This window comes from Myiozetetes cayanensis, unplaced genomic scaffold (assembly GCF_022539395.1).
Source record: "Myiozetetes cayanensis isolate MyiCay16 unplaced genomic scaffold, myiCay2020 scf16, whole genome shotgun sequence".
NCBI classification, from domain to species: Eukaryota; Metazoa; Chordata; class Aves; order Passeriformes; family Tyrannidae; genus Myiozetetes; species Myiozetetes cayanensis.
Window position 1 is genome coordinate 16,616,513 of NW_026087270.1, and position 22,716 is coordinate 16,639,228.

General features: G+C 46.0%; 1 protein-coding gene across 5 annotated transcripts in view; it reads left to right on the plus strand.

The window, feature by feature from the left end:
* The first annotated feature begins 542 nt into the window (after positions 1-542).
* Positions 543-22,716, plus strand: part of CTCF (CCCTC-binding factor) — a 32,197-nt gene continuing 10,023 nt past the window's right edge. Inside the window, exons 1-5 of one of the 5 annotated variants that reach the window (XM_050311438.1) lie at positions 3,963-4,192; positions 8,411-8,523; positions 11,108-11,202; positions 20,399-21,191; positions 21,847-22,017. In XM_050311438.1, the coding sequence (XP_050167395.1) occupies positions 11,149-11,202; positions 20,399-21,191; positions 21,847-22,017 (1,018 nt within the window). In that variant the 5' untranslated portion in view covers positions 3,963-4,192; positions 8,411-8,523; positions 11,108-11,148. Of the gene's footprint in view, positions 616-3,962; positions 4,193-8,410; positions 8,524-11,107; positions 11,228-20,398; positions 21,192-21,846; positions 22,018-22,716 lie in introns of those variants that run through there. The other 4 variants (XM_050311439.1, XM_050311440.1, XM_050311442.1 and 1 more) reach the window with 4 other exon arrangements.

Consider the following 22,716-nt stretch of genomic DNA (forward strand, 5'->3'; position numbering starts at 1 on the left):
TGGCTGAGGACCCGGTGTGCAGAGCAAGGAGCGGGGTGCCTGGGACAGCCCCAACACACCCCGGGGGCCGCCGAGGGCTCCCCTCCCGCCTGAGGGGCTCTGAGGGGCTCTGAGGGGAGGGACGGGGGGCGGTGCCTCCTCCCCGCCCCGCCCGCGGCCCGCACGTGACGCGCTGACGCACGCACGCACAGGCGCGCGCCGCGGGCCCGGCGCGTTTGAAGTTGGCGCGCGATCCTCACCCTCTCCCCCCTCCCCTCGCCCCGCCCCTCGGCCCCGCCCGCCGCTCCCGGCGTGCCCCGCGCGGCCGCTTCCCCGCGCGCGCCGGCCCCCCGCCTTCTTCCCCCCTCCGCCCTCCCGCCCGGGCCCGGCGGCCGCGGCAGAAGCCGCGCTGGGTGGCGCGTGCGCACTGCGCCCCGCCCGCCGCCATTTTGTGTCGAAAGCGACTGTGGAGCGATTAAACCGCAGGGCTGGTGCCGGGGCGCTTTAAACAGCGGCGGCGGCCGCGGCAGGGCGTGCGGGGCGCGGCGGCTCCTCCCGCGCGGGGGCCCGCGGGGCGGCGCGGGGCGGCGGCGGGGCCCGGCGGCCGGAGGGAGCTCGGCGGGGCGCGGGGCGCAGGTAAGCGGCGGCGGCGGGGGGTTTGCAGTCGCGTTCTCCGGCCTCTAGGTGTCACGATGGGGCTCCGGCGCGGCTGGGGCCCCGCAGCGGCCGCCGCCGGGGCAGCAAGGGGGCTTTGTCTCCCTCTACCGTCCCCGCGCCGCCGCCGCCACCGCCGCCATTCCCCCACAGCGCGGCGCTGGGCTGCGGCACCGCCCGGGCCGCCCGCCCGCCCTCCCCTCCTTCCCTGGCGCGGCCGCCGCCGCCCGCCGGCCCCGACTCCATTTTCTTTTCCTTTGTCTCCTCCGCCGCGCCACCGGCGCTGATTAGCTCGCCCATTACCGCCCCCTCCCCGCCGCGCCTGCTTCCCCCCTTCCCTTCCCGTCCCGCACGTCCCTTCCTTCCCCTCCCCGCCCCGCCGCGCCGGGCCCGCTCCCCTCCCGCCCCGCCGCCGCTGCTGCTGCTTCCCCCACCCTCGCACCTCCGCGGGGCTCGGCCCGGCGCCCCGCGCCCTCCGCCCGCCTCCTGCCGCGGTGTCCGGCCGGGCGCTGCCCGCGGGGCCGCCTGCGCGCCCCGCTCCCGCCGGCCGCCGCCTCGCTGCGCTGGCGTGTGCGGCGGAGTGAGAGGCGCTGCGAGGCGCAGAGCGGGACTCGAGCTCCCTCTGCAAGGCAGGCTGAGCAGCGCCATGCAGCAGCACCGGGGCGGGCACGGCTGGGGGGCGCCCGCTCTCGCCGCGGTGACCGGCCGGCAGCCCCCCCCGCGCCCCCCGCGCCGCTCCCGGACAGCGGCGGCACCGCCGTTCTCTGCCTTCCCCCCCCCCACTCCATCCATCCTCCAACCACCCCACCCCGGGCCCAGGGTCCCCACGGGGCTTCAGGCTGCTCTCGGGAGCACTTGGGCTGCCACCCAGCCAGCTGTGTCACTTGCTGGGACCTGGCCCGGCTGCCCGACACCCCGGGATCCTCCCGGGCCTCCGCAGCCGGGCGCTTGCCCAGGGATGGAGCCCGAAATCCCATGGCGAAAGCACGGCGTTATTCCTTCCCTTCCATGGGTCTGTGCTGCTTGGGGGGGGGAAGCACAAAACCCGATTCTTTTTGTGATGCAGAGGAGGAAACCGCACATGCTCTGAGTCCAAACACTCGGCTTTTTGTTCTCTACATCAACTTTAGATTTCTTCAGCATATGTGTTTATATGGTATCGGGTTTGGCCTTGCCTTAGCTTTGTGAAATCACTTCGATAGAAGGGTTTTGTCATGTTGAGTGGATCCTTCTCTGTTCAGTGTAATCCTTAGCACTTGCCTGTTGGTGAGAATGAGCTTGCTTTCCTGTTTGTGACTTCCTATTTTTTTACCCAGCCTTCCCCCACTTAAGTACATGCATGGCTGTTCCTCATCTCCTGCCAGTTACTGAATTCTGGTAATAAACTCCAGAGGTGTCATTAGAAGCATCTAAAATACTGTTTACCACTTCCAGGGTATCTGGTTTTTGTTTCAGTGCAGGAAGTGTGTAAATATTGTCTTAAGTTCTCCAGTTTATTCACCTTCTTCAGAGCTTGTTGAATTTGCAGGAGTCCATTGGGTATAAGAAATAACTCCTATGCTGTTTTCAAGCTGTTCTTACTTAAATAGTCCGTAACACATTACTTGAGTACAGAAAACATCACTAGAACTGAAGGAAGCAGCAATTTTAGTGTAAAGGCAAAGCAATTCTTGCTTTGCTTTTTCCTAAGTTGATGGGTTTTTACTTCCATTTTGTTTTTCTTCTGGATGTATAGAGCTAGCTCAGTTTTAATGTCATCTGCTATGCACGAGAGGTTATTAGAATGCAGAATGTGGCTTCATTAAAAGCTTTGTGGGATATTTTTGAGGAGTAATATCCAAGCAAAAGGTGCAAAACTCGAGTTCCTGCAGCCTCCAGTGGCCTTGCAGGTGAAAATAACGCAGCGACTCTCGTCCAGTTGAGGCAGAGCTTGGGGAACTGCCACTACAGCGTTAAGTTTGCTGGTGCCTCGTGCCTGCAGCGTTACTGAGGGAAGGAGCTATTTCAAGAGCTGCTTTTCGTGTGAGCAGGCTGGATCTTGACTGCGAGCTGTAGCTAATTGGTGTGCATCCTCACCAGCTCCGCTGGCTGCAGGTTGATACCCGCCTGCTGCGCTCCCAGTGCCGTGCCTTGAGAACGCCAGAAGCTGACCTGTGTTATTCTTGTCTCTATTCAGCATTTATATGAAAAATCTAATTATGTGTCATTACTGACTTGCTTAGGAATTTCTGTATAGAGCCTACTCCGGAATTTAATTTCTTCTCCTCCCCTTAGGGCTTCACGTCCAAGAACTTCTGGTTTTCTAATGAAGGTCTTTGGAAGTTGGATCTTGAACTTTATTAGGCTTATCTGCTCTTGGAGCAGAGCCAGCCTGTTCCTTCATGCCCCTCATACTTCAACAGGTTCTGCATCAGTTTTATCACAAAGCTGTGCTGAGCTCTGACCTCTGGATAGCTCTTCCTGCTCTGTCTGAACAACTTGTTGTACATTAGCTATTTCAGGTATATTCTACATAGTGATTATATTTGCATAAAAATTCCCTATTTTCCCCATCCTGGCGACTCTTCCTTCTCTTACCCCTTCTTCACCAGAGAGGGAATGCTCGAGGGAGTAGGAGAGCATTAGGATCACAAATGCTGCTCCCTCCTCTGCTCATATGTGCTCTAGAAATACATGTAGGAAGAGCAGCCACCACTTTACCTGCACACATGAGGACACTGACTGGAGCTGAAAGAAACCCAGAGTTCTGGCTGGTGGTTGTTTTGTGTGTGTTCACTTACTGAACTGTACTGATTTGTTTGCTTAACTGTAAACCCCTGCTCATCCACTTGGCTCTAGTTCAGATGCCCAGTTCGCTCTTTGTTGTACTAAACCTTGAAATGTCAATACAGTGTCAGGCTCTGCTGCTCTGTAACGCTGCATGGTCTTAGAGACACACACAGATCCAGGAAATTCCACTTTTATTTGTTATATCTAGTGTTCGTAAGAATGGTTCAGAACATCCATGGCTCTTGTTCTTTTAGGTTTTTTTACCGAAACTTAGAAAGAATCTTTATCCTCTCCTAACTGTAACTGAAGGTGTTGCTTTTTTGTGTGCTGAGGGATATTTGAATTTCCTTTAAAACACCCTGTTCATTCTTTAGGAATTAAGTGAGATAGGCTTATCTAGATATATTTAATATGAAAACTAAATAGTTACTGCTCGAGTGATCTGTTTTTTCTGATTAACAAAAACAACCTCAAGAAGAAGAGTAGAATAAACATAAGGTAGGTAGGGAGTTTTATGTTTCAGGTCGTCTTAACATTCAGGTGACTGTAGACTGAACAGCTCAGTGTGGGTGTCTAATGTCTAAATTACAGCTAAAGTGAAGTTTTCCTCAGTATTATAAAAGCTTGGAAAGTGTAAAATCTAATTTCTTTTCGCTATGGTTCTTAACAGGTGAAAACAGAAGTAGTGCAGAGACAGCTCATGAGAATGGCGCAGATAACGTGCGTCGACTTAGGGGACATCTGTGATAGAATGGACTCACGAAGAATTATTCTCTGACTGTCCCTACAGGTGAAGTTTTGAGTCATTAGATGGGTTTTACTGAAAAGCTTTACTCAGATGTAAAGAACACTGTTAAATAAGTTGAGCTTATACTGAAAATTGTTTCCCCCCCCACCCCATAATGTAAAAGAAAAATACTGTGACATCATTGAATTTGTCAAATTCCAGCAAAACAGAAGTCAAATCACAGACTGTTTGGAGTGTGACATACACATCTGTCTGTATTAATAGGCATCATCATTAGAAGCCTGTGTGTCTCTCAAACATCATCAGGGAAAGTAGCTGTCTTTAAAGTAGAGGAGAGAATAGCTTGGTCCTATTTATATAAAAAATTTATTTACCTTAACTGGGATGTCAGAGTAACCCTTATGCCCTCTTTCGGGTATTTAGAATTAAATAGGTTTTCTGAAATTTCTCTGTGGCATTTGTTTGTTTTTTAAAACAAACAAACAAAAACCAAGCACAAGCCAAAACTTAACACAAAAACCATCTAAACTCCCTCCCCCACCAAGAATACATTGGGAGGTGAGAAAGACTTTTACCTTGGCCAGTGTATTTTTTGACCACTGGAATATCCCTGGCTGTAACACCAAAAGGAATATATTTTAGTAAGTGCACTTTTGGAACATTAGGGAAATTCCAGGAGGTGAGAGAAGTACTGGTGTGTCAGTACTAAAAGGAGATGGAGTGGATGAAGGTGGCAGGTAGTGAGGTGGTGCTGTGCAGAGGGCTGGCAGGTGCCCAGGCTACCTTGGGTATTTGGGAAGCTCTGTGTGTGTTAATGCATATGTAGTTCACATTATTACCAGCTCTCCCATTGATTTTTTTTAGTAACAGAATGTAGTTAATAAGGACAGAAAAGTATTAATCCTAGTAAATAAGGCTTTAAGAAAGCAAGAGCTTGTTAGGTTTATTATTTGACTTTGTTAAAGGCCTTGACTGTTGAGGACCTTGCTGAATATTAACATTAGTACTGAATATCAGTGAATGCCATTTAGTTCAGGATTATTCTGAATTCAGGGGTTTACAAGAGTGAATAGTTTCCATGGATATTCAGCAAAACCTGGTGATTGCTCGTCACAATTTGTTTAGTGATTTTTGTGGGTGCAAAATGTCTCTCAAAACTTTTGCATGATAAGCTTGTGGTTCAGGGACAGTCATTGAGCACCACTGTGACTGTCAGGTGAAGCAGGTCCAGTTGGGTGTGTGTGTCCTAAGGCTGCTGCATGTGAAGCTCTGCACCTGGGAATAGGACATTCCAGCTGAATTTAAATCAAGACACTGGATAAACAGCATAAACATGGGTTTCCAAGGTGATGCTGTGACAGTGAACCTAATGTAGTTCTGAAATGCGTTAGTGGAGTAAGTAGGGATGTGTTCTTGGCTGTGTGGGGTGGGAGGAAGTCATTCCCAAAATACTGTGTATCGTTCTGGCCTCAGCACACATACATAAGAAAACCCCCAACCAACCAACCAAAAATTAGTCTGCAAGGGGGATTCATCTCCAGTTTGTCAGAAAACTAACGTGTAGTGCCATGCAGTGAAATGTTAATGATTTAATGTGCATGGTCTCAGCAAAACTAAGAGGTGACTTGATAAGAGTCCTCAGATACATCCCTGACAAGATAATACTGGATATTAGTGAGCTTGTTTTAATCTTGCTGACAAACACAACAAGAATCTGTAGCCTGATAAGTTCAAATTAAAAGATTTATGTTTTTCACAGGGAACATGATTAACTATGGGATTATGATATGAAGAGCAGTCCTGTATTTCTTAAATCTCTTAACATCTTTGAATCAAGATAGTGGGGAAAAAAAAATCTGAAAATTACTTCAACCTCTGCAAGGTGGTGAACTTCTTTTGTTTCATATACATTTAGAGAATTGTCACTCAGAAGAGGTCAGGCTTGGTGATCAAATGACAGCTGCTAAAGAAATAGGATGAGTAGCACCTCCTCTTCTTGGAACAGCTTCTCTCTTTGAGAACAGTAATAGATTTAGGACTTTTCCTTATCAATCCAGAACATGAGCAAGCCAGCAGAATCTTCTGAACAGGGGAAAGTAAGCAGATACTCATATATAAGGAGGTGTGTCAAATGATGTCTGGGAGCTGTTGGAAGGGTAAATGTTACTTCCCTGCTGCCCGGGCCTGCTGCTGGCTCACATCCAGCTACTGGAAAAAACATTGGCACTAGCACTGCTGCCCAGCCAGCCTGTCCCAAACCTGTGTCTCCAGAGGAGTTCTTCCTTCCCCGTTCAGAGCCTGGAAAATGCTCAGAAGGTGAAGCAAGGTGATTTTTATAGAATGCACTAAAGAAAATATAGCTCCATAAAATTGTGTTCCATAAAGTTATTTATCGACTCATACTTTATTTATTGCATTTATATGTATTGTGTGGAATTATTTTATCTGCAGTGATGCTCATTTTAAATTGGATGCTGAGTAAAATACTGACTTAATCAGGAATGAAATTAGGGAGCATAAAACTGTGGAAGAAGGAGTAAACAACACAATAACTTTGAGTTATGGTAATGTATCATGTGTGGAGACTCGACACAAGCGTTTGACACTTTCTAAGCTCTCTAGAATGTTACAGTGAATAAATAACCTGATGGTGGACTAAGCATCTCTGTCTAGGTGGAGATTGCTGGAAGCTAAACTGTTTTTCATGTCTCACCTACGTTAAGAAGGTGGGAAAGGGATATTTAAGCTTGAGAATTCTGAGCAACAGAATTTGCGTATAATCCACGTGCTCCTCTGGGTGGTAGTTTCAACGTAAAGCACCCGATGCTCGAGTTTGGCAGTTCTGGTTTCTCCTGGCTGTTTGTAAATGGGGAAATGGTGTGGCTCTGCTGCTGCCACTTGAGCTCTTGGCAGAACTCTGTCTGTGCCCAGTCTGGCTGCTGTGCTGTGGTTCCCAGTGCTCACACGAGGCCAACGGCTTGGGTAGATGCCGTGAGTCTTGTGGTGAGCCTGTAGCTTGTAGGAGGAAGAAATGGGATAAATACACCACAGCTGATGGAAAACCTGTTGTGGAAAGAGACTGGAGGCACTGTAGCTTCAGAAAGGGATCAGCAGGTCCAGAGGCAAAGATCCCTATTCCCATGGCTGGGTGTTGGGATGAGGGTGGTAAACCACAGACATTACTGATTGCTCTCCCTACACAGCACTTCCTGCTTGAGCTCTTGGAGTCAGACTGCTGGACTGAAGGGACACTGGTCTGTCCTTGAAGAGCTTTTTTTTTTATGTTCATGGTGGACAAAGGAAATTTTTTTCCATTTTTTCTCAGCCTACCAATAAAAGCTATGCAAGTGAATTGACAAGTTTTGCCGTGTTGTGAATAACACCACAGCATTTAGGGAGGTGAAAGTCATGGCTTCCCTGGAAAATTAGGTTGGCTTGCATCAGGATTATTGTGACCCCATCTCCTTCCACATGTGTGCTGGCAATTGTGTGGTGATGAATTGATCAGCTGGATTTGCTTCATGGGGGCAACTGGGTGTAAGTGGATGTGGCAAAAATGTAGCTCTGAGTTCGATTTGAGCCTTTGTGGAACCATGCCCCAAAGTACTTTGGTGGGAGTAAAAGGCTTTCTGGGAAGGAGGCTGAGACCACAAGCAGTGAGGGCAGCATTTGGATATTTGCAAACACTTTTGACTCGTTTGATGTGGAGCAGCAAACTTTGCTGTATGTTTAAAATCACTGTCCAGGGAATTGAATTCTCCCATTGTTTAACGTTGAAAGAGGCTTCGTGGCTCTGGACTGGCTCCTGGAAGAGCCTTTCACTGCAGTAGAAACAGTAGTGATTTTTGGCCAATTGCTGCATCTTCTTGGACAGTTTTTCTGTCCCCTCGTATTCGATTTGCAAAGCTCTTCCATTGAAAACACTTCTAATGTCCAAAGATTTGAAATGAAAGCAGGAAATGCTACTGAATTGAAAATGCCCTCCTGTTTTTGGCTGTATGATTCTAGGACATAAGTTAACACTTATTCCATTTTAAACAGTGGCTTTCTCCTGTGTACTAAACTGTTTGCAGTGAAGGTGCCATCTAAACTGCAGTTTTATTTTCCCAGTATGTACTGCAGGAGAACCCCTTAGAGACACTTCAGGAGTTCCCAAATTACAGGTTGGGAAAAAAAAAAGACAAATTTTTGAAGGCTAGTAGTTTCACTCAAAGCTTATCAGATTATTAAAACCTTTCTTCTTTTCTTTTCTTTTTGGAGGATGGAAGAAGTTAGTGTTATCCAGCATTCCTGCTGAGTATATCACTTACTGCCACTTCTGATCTTTGAAGAGAGATTTATCGCTTCCTGTGGCAATACTGAATACTCAAAAGGTACTCATTGATTACTTGATCCTTGCCTACCTTCCATATTAATGCTCTCCTCTCCTTCCTGCTGAGGAGTGGCTGCTGTTCACTCCTGCCTGCTCTGAGCTACTTGGAGCATTATATAAGCCCAGAGTGTTTTATGCTTTGCTCCTGTAGTGTTCTGTCCTGTTGAAGCAGCTGCATCCTCTCCCTGTTCTACCAGTGTGTTGACCTACATGAAGAAGAATTTGTCAGCTTCCATGACGGTGTGATGGAACAGACTATCAAATATTTAGATGTCTCACTTGGCTGACATGACATCCGTAATGTTTTTGGAGACGTCTGCTTTGAGTGGCTTGTGCAAAAAAAAATCCTTAGGGATGTTTTCTCCAGCTCCACCAGATTCAAAGGGAGATGGCACTCAATGTTTGTCCTGTTGAGTTATGAGTCTGGCTCCTCCTGGTTAGAAGTGCCCTGTTCCAGGGCCTCTAGAGAACTTGTGGGGAAGTGAATGCTGAGACCAGTAAATCTCAATCCTAAGAGCATCATAGTTAGAACTGCATAGATGGAAAAAAGCCTCTCTGTGTTGTGTTTGAAGTTTAAGTGTATCCTTCATTTGATACAGTGCCAGAGGATGGTAAAATAATTTGGGTTAGAAGGGCGTTCTTGTGGTGCCCTTGTTCAACCCCTGGCTCAGTGCAGGGCCAGCACTGATTTAGATGAGGTTGTTTAGGGTTATATTTAGTAAATATTTTCATTCCCACAGCATCTCTGAGCAACCTGCTCCAATGTTTGACCCCTCATTGTTGCAGCTTGCCTCTTGCTTGTCTGCTTCCAAGAGGATGTTTCATCTTCTCTTTGCTCTCCTGTTGAAGGTATCAGCAGGATCTCCTCTGTTCTTCCCACAGTTGTGTCGTTGTGCTGTGTAGGTCGTGTTCTCCAGCCCCCTCATGACTCTGCCAGCCTTCTGATGTTCTTTCTCCTGTGTGTTCTAAGCTCAACAATGGACATTTGGACTCTTAAAATTTCCAGCTTATGCCAGTTTTCCTTCAAGCTTATCTAACCTTGCCCATGTGTCAGAGATCTGATGGAATGTAAATTCATGCAAGGTATTTTATGCTAAGAGTTTGGGTACAATCTCATTCAAAACAGATCTCTCCACTGTTAAGTCACTTGTGAAGCAGAACACTGGGCTTGTAAAATAGAAGAAACTATTTCTTGGTTCAGAATTTCAGGAAAACCAAAGTAAGGGTAAAAGAACAGCAGTAGATTAAAAGATGCTTCCATTCAATTCACTGTGCCCTATTGTCCTGGTGTGTGACAAAACATCTGAGATGATAGAATTCCATGTGGGAGGTGTTAATTTTGTATCAAGTGCCTTCTGAATGCAGAATGCTCTTGAGGTTTTTCTGTGTTAAGTGACAGGTTTGTGAATTTTAGGAAATGGTGGTGTTCTCCAGGGTTGCACAGCACAGAACCTGGCAAGGATGCAGCTTGCATCAGCAGTCTTAATGTGCCCTTGGCAGTGGAGCACACCCTGTGTATTCTCTGAGCATCTCCTTTCCTGGTCAGGGGTTGTGTGTGGCATTTGTGATTTTTACAGAGTTAATGTTAAATAAAAAAAGATAAATTCCAAGTGTGTTTTAAAAGCTCGCTATCACCGAGCAGCACCCACAGGTCCAACAAACCTCTTGTCAATAGTGCCCTCTGAAGCTGATAAACAATTAAAAATAGACTTGCCAAGTAAAAAAATGCAGCCAGGACCCAGACTTGAGTGCCTTGTACTAAATAAATGACAGAAGAACCTGGGGAGGGAAGTACTTAAATTCAGAGGGTGTAGGACTGGTATGAAATCCAGCTCTGCTTCACTCACATCACTGAGTGCAGCAAGATGTGCCCCACTTAAGAATTACTCTTGTGGACTCCCTTACCATTCCCAGGGTTTTTAGCATGTGTGCATACTGAGGGCTGCGGGATGAGAAATAGTGTGCTGTCTTATAAATATTGTAGTTCTGTGAACGTGAATATTTGAAGCTCTTAATAAGCTGGCTTCAATGAGCAGAGGCTGCTCTTCCTCAGGGTAGTAAGGTTAGAATTGTTAGAGCTGATTTTGTCTATTGATAGGGCTTCTTGCTGCATTGACAGCATGTGAGGAGCTACATTTGCTCTAATTTACACCTCTTTAACAATAAAAGCTCCTTGGGTGTGTGGTTTGCTATTCCACAGCCAGGGAGAAAAAGAGCATCTGAAGAAGGCATAGCCAGCTCTAAAATGTCATATTGCACTCTTAATCTGATGTGAGGGATCCAGAGCTTTAGGCTGTAAGAACTGTGAATGCTGAGTTTAGAGTCTGAGGGCAGGTAGAGAGAGGAGCTTGCAAAACGAGTTCAGTCTTGCTGGTGAAAAGTATTAAAGCTGAACAAATTTTGGTTCTATTTATGGCTTTTTTGATAAGTAGTCATCAATGCTGCTGCTGTTAGAGATGTGGGGCTACACATTTGCTGCTAAACAAGCATTAAACATTCACACAGTCCTTTTACTCCCCCTCCCTTCCCCTTTCCCTTTCTCTTTTACGTAGTTTCACTAGTACGACTCATCTGTTCTGTTCCAGAGGGTGTTCTGACCTCAAGAGCTGCATGAAGAATAGCCAGCATGAAGAGAACAAATCAGTCCAGGCAGAAGTGCAGAAGCAACAAGAACATAAATGTAAATTAAGGGGTTTTAAAGTGTGGTATGTGTTCCATGCTGAGGCAGTAGTTTCCTGAACGTAGAGCTTAACACTGTGCTGGAAGAAAACCCTCTTGTCATGCTTCTCTTTTGGCTGGCCTGAGTGTTTGGGCACAGCAGAGTCCTGGTCTGGATGGAAATAAGTATCTTTTAATCTGGGTGAATTCTGGCCTAGATTAGTTTCCTGACCAGTGGCTGCAGTCTTAAAAGTGCTGACATGAGGAATAGTTGGGTGATGGGAGGGAATGAATGGGCAGTTTAAAGGCAGGGAGGGCTTCTCTGCCACTGTGTCTGAAAATGAGGCCTTGCTCCTTCCTCCTGCAGAGATTTTCTTCCTCCAAGGTCGAGTGCCTTTGTTGAGTATTGGGGTTTTTTTCCTTCATCTGCTTTGACAGTTGATTGTAATGGCGCTTCTAGGGCTCAGTGTATGAGAATATTTGGAATATGAGTCCAAATGAATTACCTGTGTGTATAAGATAAATGAAACTACTTAGAATTTCAGCATGAGGCTCACTTTAAAGGGTTTAATTCTCTGTCTCATTCAACACTTACTAATTCAGATTAACTCTTCTGTGATCTGTGACTCAAAAACAAGGATGTTTTAATTTAGGCTCTGGCAGTTTGTCTTGTCCACCACCCTCCTGCCACAGGTGCTTTCAGAACTCTCCTGGAATTTCCTGTCCCTGCTGCAAGAGCAGCAAACTGCACCTCTACGTTTGACAGCCTGACATTAAATTAACTAGCACTGACTCCCAGGCTTCCTGGTGTGCATCAGGGTGTGATTTGTGAGGTGAATAATAGTCACTGCATGGGCAGCTGTTGTTCATAACATAGGACCCACGTTACCATTCCAGGGATAAGCACTTCCTGCTCCTCCAATTTGAAGCCTGAATCCACTTGTCCAGGCACAGTATCACTGCTTAATGGATACTTGCACAGAGATAAAAGAAATAGCTGTCCCCCAGAAGTTCACTCTTGGATACATGTTAATCTAGAGGAAGCCTTAGAGGAAAACAAAATCCAAATACTTATTATGAAGTCTCCAGAATGCCATGAAACTTGTTGCACAGGTCTTTTTTTTCAGGTGTGGGAGTGGCTGGTGTTGCCACTTTAAAATCATGCAATGCTGTATCAGATGGCCAAGGAATCCTGCTCTGCTCACACTGATTTTGAAGAAGCAGCTGTTTTGCTGTTAGCAGTTTGCTAATAACCTCAATGACAGCCTGAATTAGTGTGTGATGGCAGAAATGGCCACAAATACTTGTTGATAAAACTAATAATGTTTTCCAGTACCTGCCTACAATATTAGACTTTTTTGTGGCAAGGGATTTTACAGGCTCTTCTAACCTGAAATCACTTTCTGTTCTCAGTTTAATACCTTCAAGTATTCTGGTGGTCTTTCATGAGCTCCTTCATCACCTTTACATAATGGAGAGCTGCAGAAGGGAGGGACTGGTTAGTTTTATGATCTAACATCAGTTAAAAGGGAATTCCTGTGTGACTGCTACTTGCAAAGTGTAAATCTTTCTGTATTTTACACCTGATTAAATTGCATGTTTGTCCTTCTGCAAAGAGCTGTCAGGTTGTTAGCAAAACAAGATACCTTCCTTAATATGTTAAAAAGGGAAACTTTTTTTTTAAAGATTGATATAAAAATATTTCATTCACTTTTCCCAGCTTTCAGTAAAGGCTTCTCAGAATGACTGAAGACCTGGACTCATCTAGTGAGTTTGCACTAGCAGTTATTGGAAGAAAGAGTGAAAAATTAAAGCTAAAATTTAAAAGAATATTAGATAGGAATGGAAGGAGAAATTACAAGAAGAATGAACAAGGCTTAAGAACAAGACTGTTTACTGGTTTTGTCCCTACTGCCTTCTCAGTAGACCTTTAATTCTCCAAATCTAAAGGAAAAAAATTGCTATACCAGAAATAAAGCTGAAATGCTTTCACCAGCCTGCTTTCTTCATCAAGGCTTTCCTTGTCAAGTTACAGGTTAGCCCAGGTGATGAGAGAATTTGTGTGGGATTTGCTGTCAGTAACCCCAGTGATTTATTATTTTAATTATTTATTTTTCTTTGCAGTGCAAGTTTCAAGCAGTTGGCATTATTGTATTTGCTTTTCTCTCCACTGCAGGCTGCAGCTTATTACAGTAGAATTAGCAATATTAGTTCTGGATTCTGGGGCCTTCTGCCTCTGTCAGGTGCAAGGATTAACAGGGAGCTTGTTCTGCGAACAGCTGATGAAAGACAGGGAATTGAGTTTCCTTCTGTCTGGTTCAGAATGGCACTGAGTGGAGGGGCACTGCTCAGTGTAGCCACCTGAGCACATGGAATTCAGATTTCTGCTGCTGTGGTTTGCTGACATCTTCAGGCTGGCACTGCAGCCTAAGTGGCCCTGCCACTCCAAACCTGTTCCCTTACCTCTGCCCAAGCGTTTGTGTGGGGTATTGGATCAGGAACCAGATGTGTTCTTACATAATTACCTGTTCTCCCTGCATTAGTTTTCGGCTGGAATTAGTTCATTATGGTGAGTGAATTGTTCTGTCAGTGTGAAGGAAGGGAAAAGGTGAGAGCAGCTCTTTGGGCAGCAAGTGCTGTGTATTCCTGTCCTACAGGGATCATGAACCATTTCACAAGTTGAGAACCTGCTCTCCTGCCTGGTCACTGGGGAGAAAGGTGGGTTCCTCTAGCTGGTAATTTAGTGTAGGGATCCACTTAGAAGCTTTGAATCACTCTCTGGAAGAATGTGCTCTTCTTATTGCCCTATTTAGAGAGACCAACCCGCCAGCACAGACACCTTGGTTAGGTAATCTCCACCTGCACTCCCAAAGCTGGCTGTCTTCTCCCTTCACAGGGTCAGTACTTAAGGAAACCTTCCTTCTGCAACTCTACGTTTGCAATTGCAGCTGTCACTCCTGTAGCTGTTATAGGTATTTCTTGGGGCTTCTTTCCCTTGACAGGCCCCTTTTCATGCACAGAAAAAGCGCAAGCATTTATTAACTGGTGATGAAATTCACTCTTCTTTTAGGTTTCTTGCTTGTCCTTTTCCTTACTCCCTTTGAGATGCTGAAATATTTTTCAGAGTAATTGCTTAATAGTAGATTAATGAGACTGCCCTTTTTAATTTAAAGCTAAGAAATGTTTGAAAGTTGTACGTTTGACTTTTTTTGTTTGATTTCAGTGGCAGTCTTATAAGTGGCAAGGAGGAAATGAGAGAACAGCTGGAGATGGGCGTGGCAGTCATAACTAGTGGACTATGAAGTTGAATGCAGTAGGCAAATGAAAGCTTTAAGCTTTTAGTGTGAGCAAATTACTTAGTAGAAGAAACCCATCCCAGTTTTTCAGTTTCCCCTGTTGGTAGTAAATCTTCGATGTTTTGCGCGTGATGTGCACAGCTGGTCTGTTTGGATCCAAGTGTGCCTCTTGTCTTGAGTGCAGAACTGCTGAACCACTCCTAGAAAACACCTCGAGTTCAAAAGCTTTATAGCTCTGTTTGTGGGGTGCTGAGACCAAGCTACCAGACTCTTCCTGGGGTGCCTGGCCCTGCACAGAGCTCTTCCAGCACCTTCAAACTGTGTCAGGTTTTTTTGGTTCTAGTGCCACGCTGTGTGGAGAACAAGAATTGGTGCACTCTTAAACCCAGAGGGGAGCTTTGAGAAGCAGTTGCACTTACACCTGCTCTATATTCTGGATTTGTTACCTGTCTAGGGGTACTGCTGATAAGCTGAGGAGATCAGGAGCAATTGTGGGGAATAGTAAGTAAGAGCATCCCTAGGAAAGGCAGTACTTAATGCCTCGTGTCTTATGTATGTCATGTCTGCTGTAGAGTAAGTTAAACATTCGTGCCATGTTCATCTGTTATCGGGGAAGCTCTGCTGGAGGAAATGGCCTACTTGTTAAAGTGCCTTATCTTTGGCTGTGCTTAGCTGGGAGCCTTTTCAGGGGAAAAAAAGATAGGGCTGTTTCATGATGGGAAGGAGAATGGCCAAGCACTCCTGCCGTTATGCTGCATCTGCTAATGCCCTTAAATGCTCACACAGACACGTGTGAATTGCAAGCACAAAAAGAAAAAAAAAAAGGAAAAAATGTCCCTTGTCTGTAAACCCTGTTGAATATACTTTATTTTTTTTAGAATCTTGCTCTAAGTGGCAGACACGCTGCTTAACTGTAGACTCATAGTTGGAAGTTTTTGCTTATTCCCCTATTCAGCTTTCAAAGGTTCACAGGGTATGCAGGAGCAAAGTAAATCTCCCTTGTTTTAACTTGAAGGCTTTATTTCCACTCCCAGAAAATTTGTAATAAGGGCCTAATCCATGAGTGTCAAATCTGTGTCAGTTTTTGAGTGGTACTATATGAGGATTGACTTGAATTCAAGGTCTGGATATGTTGCAAGGTGAGAGGGTTTTTTGTTTGCAGTAATACAAAGATATTCTTCAGTGTTTTATGAATTCCAAAAAATTACTGACAGCATTTGGCTTCATTGTTTCTGTTGGGGTTTGTTAGTTTTTTTTTTCCTTGAGTGAAGAGTATGTTGCAGCACTAAATCTACTTTTCAATTGCTTTAGTGTCCCAACAGTTTTTATTGAGACTGTGCCTTGTTTGACAAAAATAAGTATTTTTCTATTATTTGGCACATGAAACTTGATGCAGTTCAGGGTTTGTTAATTCTGACATTGGCTGAGAGGCAGCCAAATACCTCTTTGGTAGCTTTATTATGAGTAACACAGTATAAAAAACAGGCAGTGGCACTAACCATCCCTGTCTCTGGGTTTGTCCTCTCTGCATTGACACCTACAGCAAGTTGTTTTTAATGCTTCTACAATTCCCTTCCACTACCTAAAGGAGCTCCAAGAGAGCTGGAGAGGGGCTTTGGACAAGGGCATGGAGTGGCAGGACAAGGGAGAAGGACTTTGTGCTGACAGAGGGCAGGGTTAGATGGAATATTAAGAAGAAATTCTTTGCTGTGAGTGTGGCTGGGCTGGGACTCCTGTGCTGCAGTTACAGGACAGTTGGCACAGTTATTTTACCTCAAGCAGCCTTTTGATTCCTTTCACTGGAACAAAGTGTCGCTTGTATCAAATGCACAGCCCTTCTGCTCTCTGCTCGTTTCAGATGAGCTGCCCACGGGTTCTTTGAAGGAGCTCAGGTCTGTTGTTGGGACGTCACAGCTTTTTACCTGGTTAATTGGATTCTGACAGTGCATTGAGCTGGTCAGTGGTGTGGTGTCTCTCAGCAGAGCCCTTGAGTGAGTGTGTTTGTAAAGACTGGCTTGAGCTATTACCTGGGAATTGTGCTCATTTCAGATGTTCTTTGGCTGCTCTCCTTATTGTGGAAGCTGTTCTTATTCACTTTTTTTCTCAGTCTTGATTTACTGCATCATCCTTTAACCTGGTGCTTTGTTTTCCTTTTCAGTCATTGTGGAACTGAGCTGTTGATGTAAGGTAGCAGTAATGGGTAGGAAGAGAGCTGGTGACAAAAGCCAGAAATAAAAAGTTGGGTTAAGTGTATACAAAACTCAGCAGTTTTTATTCCTCGTGTTCTGCTATAACAGTCTTGGCTGTAGCAAATGACACATCCTCCAGTAAATATAAAACTTGCCTGTGAAACTTACTTTGTAAAAAAGGAGATTAAGTCTAAAAAAAATAAAAGGGTAAGTAAAAAGAGCAAATAGTTCAAGACAGAGTGACTGAGAAGTGATGTGGACAGGTAGTGCAAAGCTGAGATGAAGCCTTTGCAGAGAGTTTATTTAATAGGAAAGAGTCAGTGTATTTTCCCCTCTTAAGCTTAGGGTCCATCCTGGGTGCCCCTGGTTGGAGAAACTGGAAATCTGTAAATCCACACTTTATTCAGAAGAAGTCTTGGCAGTGTGGCAAGATTTCTGAGCTGGCCAAGACATCAGATGAGACTCCTCCTGTATATTTGTGTCTTTTTGTTATGTTGTTATATTCTAAAGGTTACAGTAACATTTTCCCTGTGGCAAGAGTTTGGTTTAAAAGCAGCCATTTTCAGATGCGTTTCCTTTTCACTGAGAGGAACGTGCTCATCGGTGCACTGAGTGTTGGAGTCCAGGGAATCTGGGTCAGGATGCAGTGACAGGCTGGGACAGTGGAGGTGTTGGGGTCAGGATGCAGTGGAGGGCAGGCACAGGGAGGTGTTGGGGTCAGGATGCAGTGGAGGGCAGGCACAGGGAGGTGGTGGGGTCGGGATGCAGTGGAGGGCAGGCACGGGGAGGTGGCAGGGTCAGGATGCAGTGGAGGGCAGGCACAGGGAGGTGGCAGGGTCAGGATGCAGTGGAGGGCAGGCACGGGGAGGTGGCAGGGTCAGGATGCAGTGGAGGGCAGGCACAGGGAGGTGGCAGGGTCGGGATGTAGGGGAGGGCAGGCACAGGGAGGTGGCAGGGTCGGGATGCAGTGGAGGGCAGGCACAGGGAGGTGATGGGGTCGGGATGCAGTGGAGGGCAGGCACAGGGAGGTGATGGGGTCGGGATGCAGTGGAGGGCAGGCACGGGGAGGTGATGGGGTCGGGATGCAGTGGAGGGCAGGCACGGGGAGGTGATGGGGTCGGGATGCAGTGGAGGGCAGGCACGGGGAGGTGTTGGGGTCGGGATGTAGGGGAGGGCAGGCACAGGGAGGTGTTGGGGTCGGGATGCAGTGGAGGGCAGGCACGGGGAGGTGATGGGGTCGGGATGTAGGGGAGGGCAGGCACAGGGAGGTGGCAGGCCCGGTCCCGCTGCAGTGCCGCGTCTCGCCACGGCGGGGCAGCCGAGCCCTGCCGTGTAACCCCCTCCCCGATGAGATAGGAGAGGCAGGAATTGCGGGGTCTCAGTTTCTTTCCAGGGCAGTTGTGGGACTCCATTAATTCATTTCACACCCGTACACACCTCACTGTGAGCGTCCTTAACACGAGTCTTGCCTGCCTGCTTTTCCTTGGCCTCCCTGTACACCTGCATTCCTAGGCTGGCAAACTTTTCCTGACAACAGCAGCCATGTGTCAAAGTCTTCAGGTGTGCGAGTGAGTGACCTGTTTCTCGGTGACCGTAGGATTTTCTGCTGTGCCTGTCTGAAATGATGCCTTCCTACAACTCCACAGAAACATGTGCTTCTGTAGGATTATACAGGACACTGACAAATTCTGCCCTGTTGTCTTGCTTTTGGGTGACTTAGCAGCCCTGTTACCAGCTCTGATGTTGGCAGTGAACATGAAGGTCCTTTGAGAGCTCCACCTCTGCTCAGAGCTGCCTGCGCTTGTATCGAGGTTGCAGACCTCTCCTCTGTTCCTCTGCAAGGCACCAAAATTGCATTAGCTTTGCAGGTGGACATTTGCCATTTTGTCCCTTTGTTATTACCCCCACCACCACCTTCTATTTTGTTTAGCTGTGTCCTTCCTTTTCTCGTTCAGAGATTTTTAGTCACCTCAAAAGGCTTCCCTTCTGTCTCTTTCTCTCTCTCTCTGCAGATACTTAAGGTAATTGTAAAACAGTTTCACAGTTGCTGTAGGCCAAAGACCAGCTCTGTTCTGATTGCCTGCTGTCTAGTGTTAAGTACTTACATCATCTCGTGTACTTCAGCTGTTTCTCCATATGGATTTGCTCCAGCTTGAAAAGCTGATGGGTGGTAAAGGAAAGGCGAGGCCGGATCCCTGCAGGGAGCGCTCACGAAGCCATATGTCGGTATTCCTGGGTATCTGGTGCCCTCTGGAGACTGTGGCTGCCCACGACATAACAAATATCAAGACAGCACAGTTAATAGATGTCCCCAGTCTGAGCAGGCTGAGGGAACAAGATGAGCTTTGTTGTTCTCACAGCAGAAGTGGAGGGTGCTAGGAAAGACAGCACAAGAAGAAAGCAAGCACTCTCTAAAAAACAATAACAATTACATGTCTTATGATTCTTAAAGCTAGTGGAGACTTGACAGCTGTGTAAATGTAGATACCTGAAAATAGTTTGGTGATTTTTAAAAGTGTTGAGTTGACAAGGGAGATTAAATATTTATGTTAATTAAATTCAGTTAGCTGGTCTGAGAGGTCAGTCAATCTAATGGGAAAATACGGAAGTCTCTTATCAAATCTGGAACTGGAATCAGGACTTAATCACAGGCTTAGTAAGGAAACTGGCTCTTTTATTACTTGCTTCAGCAGTAAAATTGATCTTGGTACTCTTTTAACACTTATGCAAGGGATATAAGAAATGGTATCCTGATGCAGGGAATATGTTTGGCACGGTTGGGGAACCTGCTTTCATTTTTACAAAGTAAACCACCTTAAACAGAGGTAGATTTAGGAAATATTTCTTTACTATGATCTTACTCTTCTCATTTGGGGAAGAAGACAGCTGCAAAATGATCATTTCTTCTACCTCTTACTACTCTTGAAGGAACCTTGCTGCAGAATGAGAATACAGGAATTTCATGTTTTTCCCTGACTGCAGAGAAGAATGCTGGATGGTCTGAGGAGGAAGAAAAGCTCAGTTTTGCTTATGTGCGTCTATTTTCAGAGTTAAGGCCCACCAGAATGCTGAGCTTCAGCACTGTTTGTTTATGACTTCATAAATGTATTTAACCCAGACATCATTAGAATCCACCAGTTCTGACTCCACATCATTTACATTGAAATAAAATTTTACCTGAGCCTGTCTCCTGCTGTGGCTCATTCAGCTGAAGAGGGAGGGCACAGTGCATCATCCTCTGCCCTGCTCAGGGCCTGGTGGTGCCAGAGGTGGGAGCAGGGAATACTTTAAGGTTGACTTTTTGCTTTTTAACAGAAGATAGTATTTTTGTACCTTTAAAATTTATAGCCAAAGACTGCCTCTGGTCCTGCTAAGATGTTTGAAGTGATTAAACAAGCTCAATAAGGAATAACAGTGCTCTGCATCTTGCTCGTGGGATTTGTGGTCTTTGAGGAAGGGAAACGTGCGTGTCACTTTATCTCTCTTCCTTGCTTTCCTTCCTTTCCAAGAAGCTGGTGCAGTTGTCTCCCTGCAGGCAGCATTCTGGGATTGCCTTGGTTTGCAGTGGTGATGGGCTCATGGAGACCTACAGCTCTCAGCTCCTGTTTTCTGATTCGTGGCTGCTGTTAAATTGGGTGTTTCCAGTTGGGCGGCCTGTTCTTCTGTGGGGTTTGTGCAGTTGCTGAACACACTGGGTGGTGTGTGGCATTCACTCATTCTCTTGTTTTTACAGCAGGAAGGTGAAATGGAAGGTGAGGCAGTCGAAGCTATTGTGGAGGAATCAGAAACTTTCATTAAGGGAAAAGAGAGGAAAACCTATCAAAGACGCCGCGAGGGCGGCCAAGAGGATGATGCTTGTCATCTACCGCCAAACCAGGCAGATGGAGGTGAAGTAGTGCAGGACGTCAGCAGCGGGGTGCAGATGGTGATGATGGATCAGCTGGATCCAACCCTTCTTCAAATGAAGACTGAAGTAATGGAAGGTGCAGTGCCTCAAGAAACTGAGGCTACAGTGGATGACACACAGATCATAACACTTCAGGTTGTTAACATGGAAGAGCAGCCTATAAACCTTGGTGAGCTTCAGCTGGTCCAAGTACCTGTGCCAGTGACTGTACCTGTTGCCACCACATCTGTGGAAGAACTGCAGGGAGCTTATGAGAATGAGGTTTCCAAAGCAGGCCTGCAAGAGGGGGAGCCCATGATCTGTCACACCCTCCCTTTGCCAGAAGGCTTCCAAGTAGTGAAAGTGGGTGCAAATGGTGAGGTGGAGACACTGGAACAAGGTGATCTTCAGCCACAGGAAGATCCCAACTGGCAAAAAGATCCAGACTATCAGCCACCAGCCAAAAAAACAAAGAAAAACAAAAAGAGTAAGCTTCGCTACACTGAGGAAGGCAAAGATGTGGATGTCTCTGTGTATGACTTCGAAGAGGAGCAGCAGGAGGGTTTGTTGTCCGAGGTTAATGCAGAAAAGGTGGTGGGCAATATGAAGCCACCTAAACCAACAAAAATTAAAAAGAAAGGTAAGCTCCCCATCTGCAAGTGGGTTTTGAAAATGCATTTGTTATGGTGGGACCTTGCAGTGTGATGTGGCTGAATAGAGGCAAGTTGGGAGCAGGAAAAACAGGAAAGCAGACATGCCCAGTGTTTCTTGCTCTTTATATAATAGAACTCAACTCCAGTGTTTGTTGAGCAAACCTCCCATTTCTTCCATCTAGGCTGTGAGGGAGCTCATTTTCCTCAAGTGTAATGCTGTGGCATTAATATTCCCATATAACTGTGATTGAAAAGATTGTTCTCTTTGCTGTAATATACATGTAACAGTTTGTGAGCGTGTGGTTTACACCAGGAACCAGTGGTATAATTAGTTCTGTGGGGCTTTTTCTAACCAATTGCTGGGTAAGGTAGATGGTGCAAAATACAGTAATAGGTATGTTTGGTTTTTGTTAAAACTCTAAGTTAAGGAACCCTTTTTAGAGTGGAGAAGGAACACTGAGTGCTGGCATACTAATGAAAATTGAAGCCAGATCCGCCACAGGCAGTGCAGTTGGATTCAGTGCTACACGGTGTCTCCTTGCAGTAGTTAAACCTCCAAGAATCTTTTCCCTGCTGATCTCTAATGTTACACAGTAGACCACGGTGCTGTCAAAGGCTGACAATGATTTCTTTCCTGCCTAGGTGTAAAGAAGACATTCCAGTGTGAACTGTGCAGTTACACTTGTCCGCGTCGCTCCAACTTGGACCGCCACATGAAAAGCCACACTGATGAAAGACCACACAAGTGCCATCTCTGTGGCAGGGCTTTCCGGACAGTCACGTTGCTGAGGAACCACCTCAACACTCACACAGGTACTCTTGGTTTTGCATACATTGGTTTTTGTAGGACCTGCTCTGTCATTAGAGCAAACAGATTTGAGGCAGGTCTCTGCTGTTCTTCTGATTCCTCTTACGGAACAAGCTAAAAAGGAGGAAACAATGCAGTTGTTTTCTGCCTGGCCAGGTCAGGTGCAGAGCTTGTCCTGTTCACAGGTGTAAAACTGGTCCTGGGCTTGATCTCAAATTACCTGAAGTTACAGAAATGTTCTCTTTGCCCTGAGCATTAGTACTTGTGTTCTCAGGTATCTATTGTAGCTGCTGCGTGGAGAAAAGTACGATGAGAGTGAGGCTGGAGTTAAACACGAGGGAATTAAAAATAACCAAAAACACTTAACCCCAAGGAATAGATTGGATGAATAAAATTTATAGCTAGAAACGAACACATTTCTGTTGCTCTTTACCAGAGTTTCTGGTATGAAACTACAGGTAATTGAACTGTGAATATACTTAAGCTTGTGCCTTTCTGCCAAAAAAAGACCCCCACATATCCCTTATTTTCTCTCTCTACTTACATTATGTCTAACTTTGTGGTTTCAAATTTGTAAATAACCAAGTGATTAAAAAAAAAGGAGTCTGTTTCCTCACTGAAAGCACGTTAATTCTCTGAGATCTTGAATCCATTTGTTATTTATACAAACCCTCTGACTTTTGTGTAAATTATTTGCTACTCTA